We start from the raw sequence: 21,647 nt of genomic DNA, 5'->3' as shown, positions 1-21,647 counted from the left end.
AAAAGTGCCGCTGGACTCAAACTTTCTTTTATTGCTTCAGACCACCACGGCCACCCACCTGAGTCTATCTGCATATACTTTTAATCTTTGTAAACACTCTCCACAGTAGGACATTGCTTTCCCTCCTCCCCATTTTGTGTGTGGTGTGTTAAGGTTGACAGAGAATGGATTTTCAAAGGGCTACCATGTGAGTTTATGTGACACAGATGCATTTTGAGTGAAAACGGGGGGGACCTCTGTAGGAAACCACAAAAGGCACCGAGCACCAGAGGCCAAACAAAGGGAACAAAAAGCCTAATATACTTAACTGAGTACAAACCAAATGTTAATATATACTGGGCAAACAGTACAGTGCAATTAGTGAAAATAGTCCCTATATACAGTTCACAATACAGTGAGGTATGACCATTAGGTATAAAAATTCAATGCATGAAACAGTGAAGTATAATAATTGATGCTCTGCCAGCTAATTAAGACACTTTCGATATTTTATTCAGGATAGTTTCTGTTACAGTCTCATTGCTGTATAGTTATTGTAGACTGTTATTTGTATCAGCAAATCATAGAGGAAAAGGGGGACATTTAAATCATATATCTGTAACACATAAAATATCAACCAGTTGGTAGAAATGAAATTACAAAGGAAAAAAAGGCAGGATGCGACAAAAAAGTTAAAGAGCTCACACTTAGAATTACAAAAATAGCTGTGATCCAGTTTTTCATACATAGTTTTCATAATGTCCCTCCCACCCTTCTCATTTTGCTCTTGGCTGAGAGGGAGTGGATTGCCAAAAGGCTACCTTATGAGTTACTGACACCAGGTGAATTTTGAACCATGGACCTGTTTAATCTCCTGTTATTCCCATAGCCTCTTGGCTCTAGAAGCATTAGTCATTTACTAGGTGGGGATGCTGGGAAGTTAATCACATTATACTTTTTTTAAAAAGCCCATTAATATAGACATTGACTGAGTTCTGGCATAACGTGAAACCATGGTTTATTTTAACTCTGGTTAGTTTGTGAAGCCAGGATTCAGATCCCTCAAATCCTGGCTGGCCTCAACAAAAGCTGGTTTCTTTATGCCCTCTCTGGCCCCACTGCTTCCCCTGCAGAAACCTGGATAGTATCCCATTCTGCATTACAGTCAGGATGGCACCGGGGAAGGAGTCGAGAGGTCTGCCTTTGTATGTCAATATAGTCAGGGCTTTCTGTTTTAAAGCAGGAACGCACAGGCAGGCAGTTCCAGCTGGCTTGGTCAGGGCTCTGGCTCAAAAAAAAGGTCTCCAGCAGAGGGAAGGCACTAGGCAGTCATGCTCTCCAACACTGTGTGGTCTGTCCTCTCTGCTGCTTCTTGCCTCCAATGGGGTTGGCAAGAGATGCGGAGCTGCCCATGAGCGCCCCCTCCTGGGAGAAGCTGGGCCTGCAGCTGCCCACTCCACTGCACATAGCTCTCTCTCTCTCTGGCCATGGGTGCAAAATGGTCTCTCATTGGGCTGCGTGAGAACACATGTCCATGAAATGCAGCTGATGGCACTGTACTGTTTGTGTCAATATGTGGAATGTAACCTACTGAACAGGTGACATCACTTCCGGTGATGTCAGAGGATGTGGCCTAATATGCAAATAAGTTCCTTTTTGTAGAAAAAGCCCTGAATATAGTTATGTTAAGACTGTTGGTAGTTAATGAATCTACTTCAACCCATGGTTTTAAATCCCGGTTTAACATGCCCATGGTGATTATGGTTTAACTAAGCCATGGTTTCAGGTTATCCTTGAACCAAGCTATTATGAATCTGTAAAGAAATTAAGCAATAATCAGCAAAACAAAGACAGATAATGGATGAGGATCATTCTTTTATCTGTCATTCTAGATACATGCAGATTTTTCAGATTTCCTAATGCATAAGGGGCTTTGGCAATCGGGCAATGATATGGATTTCAGAGTAGGCAGCTTTGATTGTACTTGTGTTCCGCTGGGGATTGCATAACAAAGTTCACTGAATGTGGATACATGCAGCTGTGCTATGCCAGTCAGTTCCATGGTCCATCAAGGTCAGTTATTATCTCCTCTGACTGGCAGCGGCTCTCTGGGGTCTCAGGTTGAGGTCTTTCACATCACCTGTTATCTAATCCTTTTAATTGGAAATTCCAGGGATTGATTCACATACAAATATATTTCTGCTGTTTCCTGGCATCCATGTGTGTTTTCTCATGCACCTGTGATTGTGTTCTCATGAATTTACCATGGGTATTTGTTTATTTTTATTTCATTTTACATTTCGTAATTCACCTGAGGAGAGCTTTGTGTGGAAGGCTGGACATTTTTGAAAATCAAAATGTTTGTGTGTAGAAATAAGTAATATACTTTCTAGTGGCTTTGAAATGTAATTAGAGACATTCTCCTAGAAAAAGATGATGATGATATTGGATTTATACCCTGCCCTTCACTCTGAATCGCAGTTTCAGAGCAGCTTACAATCTCCTTTACATTCCTCCCCCACAACAAACACCTTATGAGGTAGGTGGGGCTGAGAGAGCTCTCCCAGAAGCTGCCCTTTCAAGGACAGCTCAGCAAGAGCTATAGCTGATCCAAGGCCATTCCAGCAGCTGCGAGTGGGGGAATCAAACCACGTTCTCCCAGATAAGAGTCCGCACACTTAGCCACTACACCGAAGGAGGAAACGATTATATCCTATTAGCCATGATAGATAGTTAGAATCTCCATAGACAGAGGCAGCCTACCTCTCAATACCTGTCAGTAAGGAAGGGGCATTGGATCCATACTCCACTTGTGAGTTTCCTGGAAATACCTGGTTAGTTTCTTTGAGACCTTAATTGGACTGATTCCCTGGTTTTGTGTGGCAAGAATACTTAGATTTAATAGGCCTTACAGCTCCATGGAACTTCCATGCTCCAAGGCAGTGTATCTGTATACCAGATAACTGGAATAAAACAACAGAGGAGGTCTGTTGCCTTCTTTCCTTGCTTGCAGGACTTTCTAGAGGCCATTGTGTGTGTGTGTGAGAGATGTATGCTGGATTGTATGGCCCATTGGTCTGATCCTGCACAGTTCTTCTGATGTGATCAGACTTGCAGTTGTGCAGATACAGGCCTTTTTCTTTTGCAAAGCAGTTGCTTTGGGCAGGCGTGCAGCTTTGAGAGCATTGCCTCCAGCCTTCTTGGGAATATTTCAGAGGCTGCTGGAAATGTGGGCATGAAATTTAACTTTCCCTGCTGACTTCTGGCTCTTTGGGACACATGAAGCTGATTTGTACCAAATTAGGCCATCGGTCCGTCAAAGTCAGTAATGCTTACTTGCACTAGCAGCAGCTCTCTAGGATCTCAGACACTTTATTTATTTACCTTAAATTTATATGCTGCCCACTCCGCAAGCGGACTCAGGGCGGCTAACAGCCATATTAAAACCACAATTTCAGTTACAATTATAAAACAATACAACTTAATAGCAACAATTTTAAAAGTATTTGGTGCTGTGCAAGAATTTCAACATAGGCTGATCAGATTATTTGTGATGTCACAGCTCTTCTGATTGTCTGTTAGTGGTCCTTTTGATAGTAAAACTCAGCAGCATATAAGAGGCAGCTTTCTCTCACATTAGTTTTTATAGGCCTGTTGACAGAGTTCAGTTTCAGAGTTCAGTTCTCTCCCTGCGGAACTGGGAGAGATCCTGCAGGGCTCTTACGGCCTTTGAGAGAGCATTCCATAGCATTGGTGCTGCCACTGAGAAGGCCCTAGCCCGTGTAGAGCTTAATCTGGCCTCCCTTGGTCCAGGGATGGACAGCAGATTTTGAGTTCCCGAACGCAGTGCTCTCTGGGGAACATAGGGGGAAAGGAGGTCCATAGGTAGGTTCTCGGTCATATAGGGCTTTAAAGGTCAATACCAGGACTTTGAAACGGACTTGGTACACCGTAGGCAGCCAGCGCAGCTCTCTCAGCATGGTTGAATGTGCTCCCATTGAGGAAGCCCCATTAACAACCACGCTGCAGCGTTCTGCAGTTTTCAAGTCAGGGGATTGGACATCACCCTATTACTGCGTCCTTCCAACTGGAGATGCTAGGGTTGAACCTGGGACCTTCTGCACACCAAGCAGATGCTCTGTCACTGAGCCTCAGCCTCTCCCCTCTCACGATTAGTTTTTGTGATTGATAGTTGCTTGCATTCACTGCTGCAAGAGGGGGCTTTGTGCTACTGAAGAGCAGATCTGTGGGTGACTGAAACAGATCATGCCCTCAAGCTTTGCTGGCTTCTGGAAGCCACGGTGCTGCCATAGGTTCAGCCTCTACACTGGTGCTCCCTTCCAGTTGCTGTGCCCAGGCCTGGCATTTCCCTGCCACAAAAGCTTGCTTTGAACCGCCTCCCCCAATGCTTCTGTTCCAGTGAGCAGCCAAGGCAGACTTCAGTGTTGTGTGAGATGCAGCACGTGAAATTTCAGAGCAGTGTCTGACTGAGATGGAGGCGCTGATCAGGATTTGTCAAGGGTGGGGTCTATGAGGCAATGTGGGTCCTCTTCGCTTCTCCTCATTACCCGCATGAAACATCTGCAAAAGAAAACAGGTGTGCATGCATTTTTGGCCAGCAATCAGCTTTCAGTATTCCCAGTACGCAATTCTGAGGGGGCTTTGTATTAAATATATATATATATATATATATATATATATATATATATATATATATATATATATATATATATATATATATATATATATATATATATATATATATATATATATATATATATATATATATATATATATATATATGCAGTACTCTAGTCCCTGAGTTTTCTTTGGTTTCCATCCAATTTGGGCAAAACTTTTAGGAACTGTATGTCACCTCCCAAGGGATGGAGACTCTTTCTTTCTCTGACTTGCGCTTAGTTATTCCATTAGTGTGAGACCGAATGTACATCTCTATAATGTACACGTTGAGCAGGTGGGAAGCAAGCAGATCAGAATGAATCATTGTGCTCAGCACTCAACACAGAAGTTGCTTCTGTTTCAGCTGCCCTGAAACCTCTTAGCAGGTCTGGGTGGAGTTTAACAGGGTGAGCAAACCTTTTAGAATCACAGAATAGAATAACAGAATCATAGAGTTGGAAGTGACCTCTAGGGTCACCTAATCCAACCCCTTGCTCAAATACCTCCCCTCACATCCCCAGTGACCCCTGCTCCATGCCCAGAAGATGGCCAACCCCCCCCCCCAAACCTCCAGGATCCCTGACCAAAAACAAACAAAACCTCCAGGATCCCTGGCCCACCCCCCATGCAAAAAAACCCCCCCTCCAGGATCCCTGGCCAAATTGGCCTGGAGAAAAATTGCTTCCTGACCCCGAAGTGGCAATTGGGATGGGCGTGTAAGAATGGGCCATGAGCATTGTTCCCTCTAAGCTGACTTAGCGTGAGTTAGCTCACAATTTTTTAGCCTCCAGCTCACACATTTTTGTCTTAGCTCAGGAAAAATGGCCCCAGAGCAAACTAATTTGTGCATTAGCTCACAACTTCGATGCCAGTAGCTCACAAAGTAGAATTTTTGCTCACAAGACAACACAGCTTAGAGTGAGTATTGGCCATGAGAACTAAACCAATGCAACCCTTTCTGCCCTTCTCATGAGGGTGATATTTTGGCATTAAATCCTGCTGCTGTGTTCAGTTGTGTCACGGAGAACCACAATCTCCAAAGAGTTCTGCACAATTTCTCATGCGCATGTATGCATCTGCACACTCCCCTTTTCCCCATCAGATGCTCTACTCCACCTTGCCTCTTTTTATTGGCCTTCTAACATCCAGCCACTGGTCCTAGAAAGCTCACAGCTGATTCTGCCCTCTCTGTCCTCAGTGTAGAGACCTCGAGGAGCCAGTCTCTGAAACCTCTTGATGGTTTCACCTCTCCACTGGGGAAGCTTCTTGCTCTCTCAGGTCTCTCTGTTTCACAGCTGTGTTTTGTAGCCCTTGCTGCGGCTGAACCAAAGGAAGATCTGTGTACCAACACGGTGACAGAGCAGCTGTGAAACCCATAGGCAACCTGCTCACATGCACACCTGCCGAAAGTCCTCCTTAAACCTCTTTACTGTAGAAATGAAACTGATGAGGTTTTAAAGACCCAGAATTTCTCACATTTGCTGCTCAGGTTGTATGCGTGTAGAGGGCAAGTCCCACCACTGATTTTTTTTTTCATTGTTTATATGTATGTTTTCAAGCACGTGCAAGATGTTTCTGCATCTAACAGCATCTGATATATTTTTTAAATCCCCTCCTGAGTATTTTGGGCAAAAACTGAGCATTCAGCTGCTGTTGATTCTCCCCCACTCCTGATCCAAAGCAAATCTGATAGAATAGGATATAAGAAAGGACTAAGATATTGTTCTTTGTCAGCAGAATACAATACCCCCTTCAGACGTGAAATCTGCCAAATGACTGTGGCTTTTCTGTCTCATAAGAGAGAGCAAAGCCATGATCCACGTTTTGTTATTGTTTTTTAACTTAAAAGCAGCTGCAGGGGCCTCTGATTTGGATAAGGGCTGTATCACTCACTGTTGGGGGTGAGGTGAAGTTTTTTCTTCTATGCCCTTTTTCTCTATGTGGGGCAAATTGTTCTCTCCCTCCCCTTTCCCCCCCTTTTCCTGGGGCAAATTGTAACTCTGTGGGAATGATTTTGCTTCTGTGCAGGGGGATATGATTAACTCTCTCCCTTCCTGCTGCCCTGACTGTCATCTCTGCCCCACTTCTAGGAAACTATGCAAGGAGATTCCTGGCTCTCATGCCATCCCAAGTAACGTTTTCCCCCACCCAGCTCCAAGTGTCCAAACTGTGGAGTCTCGAATCTGGCCAGAGAGACAGAAATGTCAAGTATTCTAGCCCCACCCTGGACAGGCTTGGGCGTGAGGCTCATTCCAGTGGCTTGAGGTAGCCACCGGTCCTCAAAAGGGCCACGAAGCCAGACTCTGTTCAGAGAGGCAGAGAACATTTATAGAAGACGACTGAAAAAAAACCAGAGATTCTGTGCAGGAAGGAAGTCAAGATGGAACTCTGTTCCTTATCTCAGGCTAAAGTCAGTGGCTTAATCAGCTTCATCGCTTACTACTATTACTTAAAAATCTGCTCTTTTGGGTTTTTTTGAAAGAACTGCAAAAAAGGGGAAAATGAGTCAGTTGTTATGGCTGTTTTGTCCCTGCGCTTACCCAGGTGTATAATGAGCTTTTCCTGTTTACGGCACCCGCTGTTTTGGAGGCCATTCTGAGACAAAGTGCGGCCAGTGGAAAGTTTTCCTTAAGATATCTATGTGTATGTGTGTTGAAGGGAAGCTTCCAATCTATTGGCTTCCGGAAGTTGGCTTAACACTGCTGAAGAGACAACAATGTGATGCTTTTGACTTGTCCCTTTGCTGCTTTCATTTTTTTTAAAAAAATGCATTGTGCATTTTAATGGTTTTTGTTTATTGATAGGTTGCTTTCTGCCTTTGTTAGAATGGGATAGAAATTTTTCAAAATTAGCCCCTGCTAAAACCCACATGCATGGTGGGTGGGGAGTGTGTGTGGCTGCATTGTTGCATCAAAGACAAACAGAAGTCTTGTGACCCCTTGCAGTTTTATTGCAGCATCCTGTGATTTAAGGAGGAGAGTTATGGTGACATGCCAGGTCAAGATGAGCAGCCGTACCATTAAGGGTACCTCAAATATCCAATTCTGACATATTTATTACCTATGTTATTCCACCCCGTGCCTCCCAGTTGAACCCAAATAGATGTTAACCATAAACCAAGCTTAGAGTCCAATAGCAGCTTTAACCCAGCTTGTTGTTCTTTTTATCTGTTTAAAAGCATGTTCACCATTTGCATGCTAATTTACTACTCACCCTCCACATGCACGACTGCTTTTCCTAATCCAATTTCATTGTCCGATGAAGTGCGCGTGCACCCGAAAGCTCACGCCGTGAATAAAACCATGTTGGTCTTGCCGCTGGACTCTAGCTTTGTGACATGCCAGACTAAGTTTCGGTTGCTGGGTGAGGGGGCAGGTAGGGATGCCAGCCTCCAGGTGGGGCCTGGAGATCCCCTAGAATTACACCTCATCTCCAGACTACAGAGGTCAATTCCTCTGGAAAAAATGGATGCTTTGGAGGGTGGACTCTGGCAGTGTACCCCACTGAGGTCCCTTGTAGCTTATGGTCCTTTGTAAGCAGTGGTGGGAGAAGAACCACCAGCCTGTGGCAACCTTGGGGTTCTTCAGCTTCAAGAATGCACTGGGTTGTGTGGCTCCACTGAACCTGTATTGCGAACATTTCATATTGTAAGAGTCCCTGGGATGGGAGGGAAAAAGGAGACCACAGATATTTAAATAAAGATTTTGTCATTCCAAAACCGTGTGTGTGTGGGGGGGGTGAGTATTTTAGATTGTGCAGTTGTTTGGGGCTGGAAGCTTTGGGCCTGCACTTTCTGCATAGTTCTGATCTAAAATGGGTGGTGATTGTAGTGTTTTTTTGTTTTTTGGTTAAAGATAACACTGGAGTGAGATCTTCCAGAATCCGCTGATCTGTTTTGGCTGTAAATGGGTTTTAACAGAACGTTCCGTACCTTCACTACACTATAGGTTGGATCCAACCAAGCTTTCCTACTGGTGATAGAGAAGATTGCCTTTTAACTACCAAAAAGGCTCGGCCAGGATTCATGAGAGGAGCATGGAGAAAGTTCTTGTGGGAGGGGGCTGTAATGAGGAGAGGAAATGGACAAACCTGTGCCAGAAAGTTGGCAGAATCCTATATTTCCTAGGATTCTATGGAAAAGGCTATGATGGTTAACCTGGTATAAAATCAGCAATAAAATATAACCCTTGATATAGATTTTGCAAAGATCCAAAGACCTTTTTTTTTTAAAGGAGGAGGGTGTTATGTACAGGGCTGGATCTAGGGGGGAGCAGAGGGGGCGCGTGCCTGGGCGCCACCAGAGGGGGGCGCCAATTGGGCATGGAGTCCATTCTGTTCTATGGGCCCATAATACAGAATTTTTTAATGTTGCCCTCCCCTCTCAAAAATATGTAGATCTGGTCCTTGTTATGTGTTATAGTTCTCACTAGGGTATTATGCTCAAGCCTGAAGCATGCTTCCATTACTCTCCAGGATTCTGATGCCTACATTCTGATTGGCCTTTCTCTTAGAACCAGCCAATTGGGATGCGAGGCATTTCTTCCGTGAAATGCAAATGAAGGTTCCTGGAGAGACCAATAGGAGGGATTGCTGCTAACTAACGGGAGCGTGCTTTACTTGACCACAGTGTATATATTGAGATGAGTTGCTTGTGTTGTTTGTGACTGTTTCTTCTTGAATAAACTGTTGCTGCTTACTTAAGAACTGACGGAACTCACTTTACAGTAGGAGGTATGGCTCTTGTGTATTAATAGGGACTAGGCTTCCCAAACCCCCGCCCTGGCAGGGAACCCCTGAAATTGCAGCCTCCTCCCCCGCTCTCCAAAAATCCGGAAGCGGGGGGGGGGGGGAGAGAACATACGGGTAGGCATCATGTTGTTGTAGAGCTCCCGATCTGTTTGTAAAGTGTGCGCCCCTTTAAGGCTGCGCAGGAAACAGGAAGGGCTTCATTGGAAAGGGTCGGTAACAGTTTCCATGGAGAACGGCCCCTCCCTTTCTTTTGCTTTCGTTTTCACAGCAAGTGAAGTTCTGCAGGAAGAAGACCCAGTAAGTATTTGTGTGTGTGAGAGAGGAAGGGGGCAGGGGATTCCCTGGTTTGGAGGCCCTCCCCCCCTTTATTCCCTATGGAGAACGATTCCCATAGGGAATAATAGGGAATTGATCCGTGGGTATTGGGGGCTCTGGGGGGGGCTATTTTTTGAGATAGAGGCACCACATTTTTAGTATAGCATCTAGTGCCTCTCCCCAGAATACTCCCCAAGTTTCAAAATGATTGGACCAGAGGGTCCAATTCTATGAGCCCCAAAAGATGGTGCCCCTATCCTTAATTATTTCCTATGGAAGAAAGGCATTTAAAAAGGTGTGCTGTCCCTTTAAATGTGATGGCCAGAACTCCCTTGGGGTTCAATTATGCTTGTCACATCCTTGTTCCTGGCTCCACCCCCAATGTCTCCTGGCTCCACCCCCAAAGTCTCCTGGCTCCGCCCCCCAAAGTCCCCAGGTTTTTCTTTGATTGGACTTGGCAACCCTACTAGGGACATCATAGCAAGCAACATGTGGTAGCTGGATGATTTTTACAGTATATGAAATGGCCACTCTTTTCATAGGTATATAACAATGCAGCTCTGTGACTCAGTTGTCACAGTTGTCTGAATTTAAAAGCAGCTGCCTTGGTGCTGTGTTCCTCACAAGACATTTCCCCAAGAGATCTGAAGAGGCGAGGAAGGATAACATGAAGGATGGAAGGAAGGTTCCTCTATGCAGAAATAAATGCTGTGCTGTCAGAAAAGTAGCATATCAGGTGGAAAGGGTCTATCCTAGCCTTCATCTCGACCCACTAGATCTCTGTGTGGGTGGAAATATTTGTTTTCTTTTTTTGGCATGGAGGAGTATTTCTTCCCACAAGCAAGTTGAAATAATACAGTCTAGATGCAAGTCGATCACTTCAGTGAGAATGAGACCTCATGTGTCAGTTGTGACTGGGGATACGCATTTCTAAAAACAATAACAGAATACCGTGTGTGGCGGGGGAAGCTTTTTATCGGGCAGAATTGTGATGGATAGACATAGGCAGAGTGGTGAAGTGACTGGCATGTCAGTCTAGGATCTGGGAGACCTAGGCTTGAATCACCAGCCTGCTGTGGTAGGTTGTTGGGTGATTTGGGGCCTGTCATTTTCTCTCAGCATAACCTATCTCACAAGAACAGTCAGATTTGAGTCCAGTCGCACCTCAGAGAACAATAAGATTTTTGGGATAGAAACTTTTGTCTGTTGAAACTTCTTTTCTCAGATACCTGATGAAGGCCGCTTTGACTCTTGAAAGCTTATAATGCAAACCAACATGGCTGCCTTCTGAAACTACCTCAGAAGGTTGTTGTTTTGAGGATAAAATTGAGGAGGGAAGAGCAATGTTATAAGCTGCACTGGGGGAAAAGAAATTAATACTTAGGCACCCCGGATACACGTTGTTGTTGTTGTATACACATTGTTGTTGTTGTTGTTAATGAATCACCCAATCTCTGTTACTGCAGGGCTCTAGGTGATGTACAAATCCATAAGAAAACATACAAATAAAACAATTGATATTTTAAAGCATTTCAAAATCAGATGGAGATAATTAATTCAAGTTCAGACTGCTGGCTATTTTGCAGGAAAGGGGAGGAGGGAAAACGCACCTAGAGAGCAGAGAAGGGTGCTAGCTAAGATGTCCACTCTCTGCAACCAAAAGCCTGGCAGAGCATCTCTGCCTTACAGGCCCTGCAGAATTGCATAAGGTAGAAGAACAATTTTATTTTATGCTTGACAATGTTTCATTCTTTCCCCTCCTTTCCCCCCTACAGGCCTTTTAAGATTCACACCGTTCTGATGCTGTTGGAGTGACACAGATGAAGCAGGATATCATGAACTGAAGAAGAGACCTCGGATCTTTTTTGTTTTGTTTTTTTTGTAGTTTTCTACCTTTTTAAAAAAAAAAAGAAAAAGAAAGCGAGGACTTTTAATGACAGCGCTTTGAAATACAAGGGTTTTCTTTTTTTTAATTTTTGGAAATTAAAAAAAACCCCACACAATTCTCCTCGTGCCGTGAGGATCTCCACAGAACATGGGGAGGAAAAAGATCCAAATCCAGAGGATCACGGATGAAAGGAACCGGCAGGTAAGTTGCCTGAACAAGCACCTCAGGATTCTTTCCCCTTGCCTCACCATGGCCTCCTTTGGCAGTTGCACAAAAGCCTCTAAATAACACCTTGTATTTGGTTTTGATCTCTTGCTTTCCTGACTGAAAAGTGAAGCATGTACTTTTTGAGAGATTCTTTGTGGGTTGTTCAGGAGAAGTATAGTACCAGATTCTGGATTGGGGGAGCTGTTTTGGGAACACTTGCAGTTCTTTTGAGGGTCCCACCAGTAAGGTGTAATGAAGAAGAAGAGGAGACTGGATTTATACCCCACCCTTCGCTCAGAGTGGCTTACAGTCTCCTTCCCTTCCTCTCCTCACAACAGACACCCTATGAGGTAGATGGGGCTGAGAGAGCTCTTTCAAGAACTGCTCTTGAGTGAACTGTGACTGGCCTAAGGTCACACCAGCAGCTGCATGTGGAGGAGTGGGGAATCAAACCCAGTTCTCCTGGATTAGAGTCCATGCTCTTAACTACTATACCAAACTGGCTCTTAGTGTTGCACAAAGATTTAGGAAATCCAGGTTCAAATCCCCACTCCAACATGGAAGGTGACAAGTCCAAGTTCACCTGGTGACTGTCACTCAGCTTAGCTTAATTCACGGAGGTGTTAGCATAACATGGAGAATGGGAGACCTATGATTTAAGCCACTTTGCCTTCATTAGGGAGAAAAATGGGGTATAAAGAACTAAAAATAAACAATTAGACCTGGAGATTTAAGAGCATAAGAGCTAGTGGGGAGGATCCTGAGGAGGAGATTTGGCTGAATGGGAGCCCCTTGCTTTGCATATGAAAAGTCAGGTTCAATCCCGAGCATCTCTAGTTTAAAGGATCTCAAGAATTGGGAAACCTGAAAACTAATTCCAGTAAAAAATACTAAACGACATGAATTTAGAAAGCTGATATGTTGCCTCTCCCCATCACCAGGTAGAAGCAATATAATAAAGGCAGGGTGCCACCACTAAAAAAGCCCTGTCTGTGATTCTTACCTACCTCACCTCTGCAGGCAGGCATGGTAATGGAAAGCAGACATGGACAGAGGATCTCAAGTCAACCAATGGCCAGACATGAGATAGTTTCATATGTAGATCAGCAGGTGGGACCTAGTGAGGATGGGGGAGAACTGAATGGTGCCTGGTATCAGCAGAACAACCTGATCTGATTCTTTGAGGGCAGAGCTTGATGAAGAGCAATAGAGGAGCAAAGAGGAAAAATCTCTCAAGCAGTGTAGGAAATAGCTTGTTCCCTTGATGCGTGCCCTGAGATATTACTTGTGCCCCTAGAGACTATGAGAAGATTGCTAAAAAGTCCAGGTAATTTCTGTTCAAGTCCTGTGATATAGCAATCTGGCCCAGGAGAACAGCAATTTTTTTTCCAAAGGAAGAGGGGGTAGTTTGGGGAGCAACAGTCCACCCCCGAAGATTCTCTGCTCCAGACCAGTCTGCCCTGGTTGGCCTTAACGAGGCCTCGGATTCAGTGGGAGCTCACAGGAGTGCAGCTCCTGAACCTTTCTGAGAGTTCCGCCTCTTTCTGAGAGTTCCACCTCCTTGTCCATTGAATAGTATGTGCAGATGCATAACAATCCCTGGATGAGCTCCACTACCTATTTTTCTACAAAACAACTCCTGGCCTTAACACTATGACAACATTGTGCCCTGAATTTGTGCTGATTATTTCCACAGACCATCTTGATTTAAAGTACGCTCCTGTGACCCTAATCTAAATTTCATTCTTGATGACTGTCAGGTACTGCTGGCTATAGAAATAAGGAGATTTTATTAAAATACAGGACACTTTGCCGACCCTGGGGGACCATGCATTGAGTATTTAAGGGCTTCCAAAGACTAGCTGGTAAACAGTATACCGAGCGGAACAAGAGGAAGAAGGTCAAGTATCCAGAGATACCATATTTTGTGAGTCACCAACCAGGGAGCTTGGACAGATGCCAGCAGCTGGGTTCGAGAATAGGGGAAAGTAGGACACATGCTCTAGCTTTGGGGAAAAACAGCTAGAACCCCCCATCCCTTTGGTGAATTGGTATGGGTTTTCAGGGCATCTTGAGCTGTTTCTGTCTTAATGTTTTGTGTAGGAAGTGTGCTTTGTGGGTTGATTCTGCCACTTCTCGGGGGGAAATCTATTTACATTGCTCAACTGCTGCAGTCAGGAAATAGTTCCAAAGGATTGCTGCAATGAAATAATCTTTGCTTTAGTCTGGACATTTCTTGGGTTGTTTTTTTTCTCAGTGGTCCTGGCAAATGCGTCTGTAATATAAGTATAATCCACTTTTCTTCCTAGTGGGGGCTCAAAACTTTTTCCAATATCATGCACCCCTCTTCCATTGTGTCCTCACAAGAGCCCTGTGAATTGGATAAGAGAATGCGACTGTCCCACTTCTGGGACAGAGTGGGGATTGAAACCCAGGTCTCCAAGATCCTAGGCAGCACTCTACGCACTACATCACACTGGCTCTCAGAGTAACATTTGTCTTCCTTTCCTTCCACGTATTAAAAAACAAACAACGTAGATAGCACACGAGAGAGAGAGTGTGCAACTGATTTAATGCAGCCCTGATTTGCTAATCTGTGGGTAAAAACTATGTTTTTACATGTGGAGGGTTTAAAATATGTAACACCCTATCTCACCACCACCTTCAGTCTTTAGGAATTTGGTCCAGAATTCTATCCCTCCACTTATTGCTTCATTCTGTACAGTGTGGAGCTTTGTGCGAAGCAAGACTGGTTTCTCATCTTCTACTTTGAGAAACTTGGGGAGATGATTAAGCCCTGGTGGCATTCTCAGGGCCCAGCCGCAAAATGTGAACCTTGGGTGTTTGCAAAAGAGTCTTCATGATGTCTCACAATAAGTGTGAAAACCACTGTGGGCTGTGGTGGAAAGCAGCACCGAGGCACAGCTAATTTATGGCAACCCCTTTGCGTTTTCAAGACAAGAGGCAAACAGGAATAGTTTTGCCTGCCTCTGCTTAGCTTCCGAGAGAGATGGGGGAAGACTGGGCCATCCAGGTCAGGGTACTACAGACATTGAGTAACAATAATGAACACTGGCCAGAGGATTAAGAGCAATAAGCATCATAGCTGAAATTCACAGAACAACAACAACAAAAAAAGGAATCTTGTGGCATCTTTTAAAGGCTTAACAGATTAGTTGTGGCAGGAGGTTTTTTTGACCTAGGGTTCATTTCATGCAATGTATGAAGTATGTCTCCTTAGTTGGCAGGTGCACACTCATCAGATAGTCACAATTAGAGGGGTCAAAGCCATTGATATCAAGAGATCTGGCGCATGGCGTTTCTATGCAAAGCTCAGATGTATACAAGAGCAACAGTGACCATAACAGGGACATAACATACCATAACAGGGACATTATGCGATCATGTTGGACCTACTAAGCTAATTTAATACCTGCTGTGTGACAGGAGTCCAGAATCTTTGTTGGGCCCTAATGGGATGATTATCAAGCTTCATGATTGAGCAATTTCAGGTTGGGTTCTCTCTTTCAAACTTTTTTCCTTGGAAGAACGTAGATATTTAGTTTGGCTGCAGAGCAGCTTGAGAGGCTGAAATGTTTTCCTACTGGGTTCCTGGATGTTGCCCTTTTTTTTGATGTCCAGTTTGTGCCATTTAGTCTTTTGCATAGAGATTTTAAAAAAGAGCACAGCCCAATGGAAAACCACGACCCAGAATAACGCCTCAAATACATTAAGTGCCCTCTGGAATAAAACAAGCCACGCCTGACATCTAAATGCCAACGGGGAAAGGTCTGAGCAAACTTCCCTGGGGTGGATGTTCCATTTGTGCCGTTGCTGAAAAGGACTGTCACATATATCCACCCACTGCATTTCAGTATAAGAATTTAATCCCTGTTAGGTTTCTGTAGACTTTAACTACCACATTTCAGGAACACATGAAGCTGCCTTAGACTGAATCAGACCCTTGGTCCATCAAGGTTGGTGTTGCCTATTCAGACTGGTGGCGACTCTCCAGGGTCTCAGGCAGAGGTTTTTCCCATCACCTACTGTTGCATCCTTTTAACTGGAGACACTGGGGATTGAACTCTGGACCTTCTGCTTGTGAAGCAGATTTTCTGTCACTGAGCCACACCCCTCCCCTTCCGCTTTGTGAAACTGGCCCTCTGCCCCTTCTGTATTTATGCCACATTCTGTCCCCTCCCCCAGTTTCCATTCACTACTGATTGTTCTCGGGTGGAATTCTAGCAGGAGCTCCTTTGCATATTAGGCCACACACCCCTGATGTAGCCAGTCCTCCAAGAGCTTACAAAAAAGAGCCTTGTATTCCATCCCTGAATTTGTTCTACATGGGGAAGTGTTGAGATCCTATCATGCAGTTCCATGTATACAGATGGATGCTGCATATGAGGTTTATGGATCGGGGTGGTCATCAGCTAGTCGAAACAGAGTAGAACAGGTTATCTCTGATTCACTCTTACAACCATACAAATTGGGAAACATTTATTTCTTTGATATATAACTCACACTGTCCTCAACAGAGGATTCAGGGTGGCTCACGGCATTTAAATTTCAATAGATAATAAAACCTATAAATGCAGTGAAACAGATTCTTGTTGAAAATACCAACCAGTCATCAGCTCTGGAAACCAACCTGGGTAGCCAGCCCACTCGCCCATACTCTTGATTAATTAAATGCTGCATGAAGCAAGGCAACCTTGCATGCCCTGCGGAAACCTTAATAGGGCCCAAACCTCTTCAGGGGAGCTGGTTCCAGAGGGTAGGGGCATGGTCCAGGCACCATGATGAAAGTGGTGAGGGGGGGTCATATCAGGAAGACACAAGAATAAATTGCTTGGCTTACTTCAAGGGTTCAGCACAGTTGGATAGTTTTTCAAGGCCCATGGCCTGGCAGAGGGTCTAGGAGCTATGTTCTTGCCCATTGTGGACAGATGGAGGTTTGCTGTGATAACCAAATATGGCCAGTGCTTTTGTGGGCTGCTGGATGGATAGGGATAAGCAACATTTAGTTAGTGTGACTGGGATCTAATGACTAGCATGACTCACCTCAGCTGCTTGGGACAGGCACATTATAAATCAAGGATGCTAAGTGAACTGGTTAAAACAGTTGGCTAAAAGAGGGACAGACAATATAGCTGAGACTGTAGCTTTGTGAAGTGGCTTCCTTATCTATATTCTTTCTGCAGTCATGACGGCCTGGAACTTGCATGTCTTTTTTAAAAAAAGAGAACTCTGGGCTTTTCAGGACTGTTTCAGAAAGCCTCCCAATATTTTGTGAGGTAAAAGTCCAACTTCTATTAGGCATAAGAACACCTCCCCTCTTCCTCACCCTCCTGTGTGCGGCTAATTCCATTAATACAGTCTCAGGTCCCCGCAGTTTTGTTACCAGCAAAGGGATCGTTCTGGCGAGCAGGGCGAATTTTCTGCAGCAAATATTTTCCTACCCTTCAGGGAACCACCCTCAAGGTTGCGAGGTCTTAAAATTAACCCATCGTGACAGATGGCCTAGTTAGGATTTCCAGCTACCCAGCAGGTCTGTTCTCTTGGCAACAGTCTCTTGCTGCAGACCGAGGTTGCTTCAATAAACACCTGAGAGAGCGAGAGAGCTGCGAATATCATAATGAGAAATTAAAATGCCCTCCCTGAAAAATAATCCCTCCCCTCCCCCCAGGTTAGCAAAAATGGAGGGAGGGAGAGAAGCGACGGATGCTACGTTTGCAGGAACAAGTGCCGACGTTAGCATCAGGTATTTTGATTAAGTTTTTCCCCAGGAGGTCATAGAATCAGGTATTTTCCTCTCCTTATGTTCATGGAGGAATGTTTTCCCCCCACTATGGACCCACATTCTTCTCCTGTGTATAGGTGTCTTACTTTATTTAAAGGCTTAGTATACTTCCCCTTTCCATCAGTTGGTGCTCAAGGCAGTTTAGAAACAACAGATCTATTTATTCAGTGAAATTATATGCCACCTCTCTAGACTTTTGCTTGAGGAGGCTCACAGATAAAAATTATTGACTGAGTCCAGTGCCACGTTTAAGACCAACGGAGTTTTATTCACGGTATAGGCTTTTGGCAGCCCTGTTTAAAAGAGAGGTGCCACCACTAAAAATGCCTTGTTTGTAATTGTCAGATATGACACGGCCTTCTTTCCAGCTGATCTTGGGGTTGTCAAGCTCATTGACAAAGTATCTTTCTCCTCACACAGGGGTATCTGAAGACGTGAGCGTTGAGTCACAAAAGCTTATGCCCTGTCACAGTATTTTTTGGAGGGTTGGTATTTTTGTATTTATATGTGCATGTGTGAGTGTGTGCACCCGGAAGTCATGGTGACCTCTGGTAGCTGACCCCTGATGGGGGCCTGGAGGATATTCAGGGAGGTGGCTGAATAAAGCCTGCTCCTGACTGCTGGTATTCCAAGGTGTCCCATCTAAGTACTTCCTAGAATCAACCCTGCTTAGCTTCCAAGATCTGAGGAGATCGGGCTTGCTGGGGCTATCCTGGTCAGGGCCTCTGCCACAAATTTTGTTAGTCTTAAAGGTGTTACTGTACTCTTACTCTAAACAAGGAAGTTTCAGTTAGCCACAATGGCTAATAATGATTGGTAGACTTTTCCTTCTCTGTGAATTTGCTTAGAGTCCCCCTTTTAAAAAGCTCTTTGAGACAGGGGGCATCACCATATCTTACATATGTAAATATGAAGCTCCCTTATACCAAACCAGACTCTTGCCCCATCAAGTATTGTCTCTTCAGACTAGCAGGGGCTCTCCGGTGTCACAGAGAGTATTTTTACATTACATGCGATTTTGAAAAAGAGGTTAAAACCCTTACCTGTTTTTTTTATAACAGCTTTTTAGGGTAGGCTGGTGTATTATCTTCATATTGCTGGTCAAATAGATTCTCTCATTCACTGTACCCCATTTTCTGGATAATTCCCACCCATGGAAACAAATAAAAAAGGAGGAGGGGAGAAAAATTTCAAACCAGGTAACCAAAATGGCTAAAAAAATAGATGTAAAATAACAGAGAGAGAGCGAGAAATGTAAATATCAGTTACAAGAAAGCTAAAATTACATGCCAAAAATGTTAATCAAATTGTAAATATTAAAAACTGTCCATCAGAATCCATTCATTTTTGGTTACATTTATGTATGTAACCAGGTCTTCTTTTGTAGAAAAAGCCTAGTAGGAACTCATTTGCATATTGGGCCCCTGACATCACTATTGTTTCACATGGGGCTTTTTTTTGTAGAAAAAGCCCAACATTAACTCATTTGAATATTAGGCCACATCCCCTGATGCCAAGCCAGCCAGAACTGTGTTCCTGTGCGCTCCTGCTTAAAAAAAAGCCAAAAATTGGTGGGGGTTTTGGAATAGAATTCTAGTCTTTTGTAATTGGTATTTGTATTTCCATATATATTTTTAAATCTTATGGTTGCCTAATTTCCACCCACCCCATCCGATGCACTGGACTTCAAATGCAGCACTAGGTATAATGAACAATGCCAAGCAAGCTCTGTTGGCTCATTTTCTTGCTGTTTATTGGAACAACAGAAGAACGTGCAAGTTTTCCCTATTAAAATATCCACTTGGTAAGGGGGTTGAGCAGGGGGGAGAAACAAAAAGAAATCGATTGAAAGTATCCCAGTTGTTCAAAGCGTTATTTGTTTCTGAAACTAGGAGAAAACAGCCCATTAATGATTATTAAGAAAACTGGGAGAACTTTTATTGGGGCTGCAGAGTTTTGGTAACACATGAATACCAGTGCCGGATGCCAAAGACAGGTTTTAATGTATATCTTTCCACAGTTATTTGGAGTTGTAAAAAGTGAATGGAAAATATTTTGCAACCCATATTGTTTCTTGGGGAGGGGTTGACTGAGCCCAGGTTCTAGAATCCTCCAGGAAAGGAAAAGAAGGCAGCTGTGCCAACGCACCAGTCCAAGTCCAGTTTTTTAAAAAATGTTGCTTTTCTGACTCTTTCTGTTGAGCTGCTGTGTCTAATCGCTTAGCAAAGTCTCAGGATTGTGAATGAAGGATGGTGGGAAGGAAAGGCTTTTGTCAGGAAACTGAAGGACCTGGTGCCTTTGTGCAAATCTTGGTAGCCTGTTTTTTTGCAGTATTTGGAGCGGGAGACTTTGCAAGTGGCCGGCTCTCAGTAGCCATGTCCCCCTGCCACTGCTGTGTGTGTAGGGGGGGGGGGGTATGGTTGCCAGCGCCAGGTAGGGAAACTCCTGGAGATTTAGGGAAGGATCTTGAGGAAGACAGGGCCCTCAGTGGGGTACAATGTCATAGTGTCCACCCTCCAAAGCATCCATGTTCTCCAGAGGAACTCATTTGGAGATGAGCTGTAATTTCTGGAAATCTCCAGGTCCATCAGGAGGCTGGCATCCCTACATGACTGGAAACATTCTGCAAAGTATTCTGGCTAGGTTCCTTTTTTTATAGAGCCTTTAAGGAAACTGGTATGAATTATTTGGATCAGATGAAGAGTTATATAAATTTGTCTACCTGCTATGCGTGTTCTATTCATTATCTTTGCAGTAAACGATCCTGCGCAGGTTTAACAGCAAATAGGATATATCTTATTCTTTTGGGTGAAAATTTACCAGAGGTGGAAAAAACCCTGCAAAATTGTCCCATGTTTTATTATGAGCCTCCACCACAAGTGTAAAATAAAAAAATGGTAGGGTGTGTAGTACAGGAGTACTATGGCTCAAGAGCCACGTGTGGCTCTTTCACACATATTGTGTGGCTCTTGAAGCCCCCACCGCCCCACTGGCCAGTTTGGAGAAGGCATTTCTCTCTTTCAATTGCTTCTCCAAGCCAGCTGGTGGCATTTAATGCCAGCCGGTGGCATTTAAAGTTGCTTTCTTTCCCCCTCTCCCCTCCCTCTTCCATCTATTTCCCTTCCTACCTTCATTTCTTCCCTCCCTGTCTTGTGGCTTTCAAACATCTGATGTTCATGTCTTGCAGTGCTCAAATACCTGATGGATGTTCAATGTGGCTCTTACATTAAGCAAGTTTGGCCACCCCTAGTGTAGTATATGGCATCTCAGTGCTCAGGCACAGTTTCCAAACATGGTATTTTTGAGCTAGGGTTCCCAGTCTCCAGGAGGGGGAGGATGGTGATCTCCCACTATTACAGTTCATCTCCAGATGACAGAGATCAGTTCCCCTGGAGAAAATGGCTGCCTTGAAGGGTGGAATGTGTGGCACTGTGCCCTCCTGAGGTTGTGTCCCCTACCCCCTGCTAAATCCCATGCATACAACCTTGAAAGGAAGGACTCTGTGTTTTCTGAAATTACTCTTGAGCCCTGGCAAAGTACACCTGTTTTCCTGGAGGCCATGCTCAAGTCCTATTCACTTGCCTAAGTTTAAATGTTCCTTCTCCCCAGCCGGCTTGGAGATTTAATTTCCAGCAATTCTCCAAAAGAAAGCTAAAATTTGGAGACTGCAGCTTGTGCAAATGATTTGGGTTGGCAAAATGATACTTACATTCGTTCCCCCAAAGGCAAAATTGGGGAACGTGGACTTCTGCGGCATAGGCCCTAGGACATCAGGACTGTCATGGAGAGATGAATTGGGTCTGGAATAATGTGTGCCTTGGTAGAACAAAGTTTGAGTTCAGCAGCACCTTAAAGACCAACAAAATTTTCCAGGGAATAAGCTTTCATGCGCCAAAGTGGAGCACCTTAAAGACGAACACAATTTTTCCAGGGTATAAGCTTTCATGAATCAAAGTGGAGCTTTGACTCATGAAAGCTCATATCCTGGAAAAATGTGTTGGTCTTTAAGACGCTGCTGGACTCGAG

The 21,647-nt window shown here is 44.2% G+C and overlaps 1 protein-coding gene across 2 annotated transcripts in view; it reads left to right on the top strand.

Moving 5' to 3' along the window:
- Positions 1 to 21,647, top strand: part of MEF2D (myocyte enhancer factor 2D) — a 201,334-nt gene that overhangs the window by 104,596 nt on the left and 75,091 nt on the right. For both annotated transcript variants that reach the window (XM_060253752.1, XM_060253743.1), the window contains one exon: positions 11,499 to 11,812. In XM_060253752.1, the coding sequence (XP_060109735.1) occupies positions 11,759 to 11,812 (54 nt within the window). In that variant the 5' untranslated portion in view covers positions 11,499 to 11,758. The remainder of the gene's footprint in view (positions 1 to 11,498; positions 11,813 to 21,647) is intronic.

Source organism: Heteronotia binoei, chromosome 1 (assembly GCF_032191835.1).
Source record: "Heteronotia binoei isolate CCM8104 ecotype False Entrance Well chromosome 1, APGP_CSIRO_Hbin_v1, whole genome shotgun sequence".
Classification (NCBI taxonomy): Eukaryota; Metazoa; Chordata; class Lepidosauria; order Squamata; family Gekkonidae; genus Heteronotia; species Heteronotia binoei.
The sequence above is the reverse complement of the archived record's forward strand: the minus strand, read 5'-3'. Positions and strand labels throughout refer to the sequence as shown.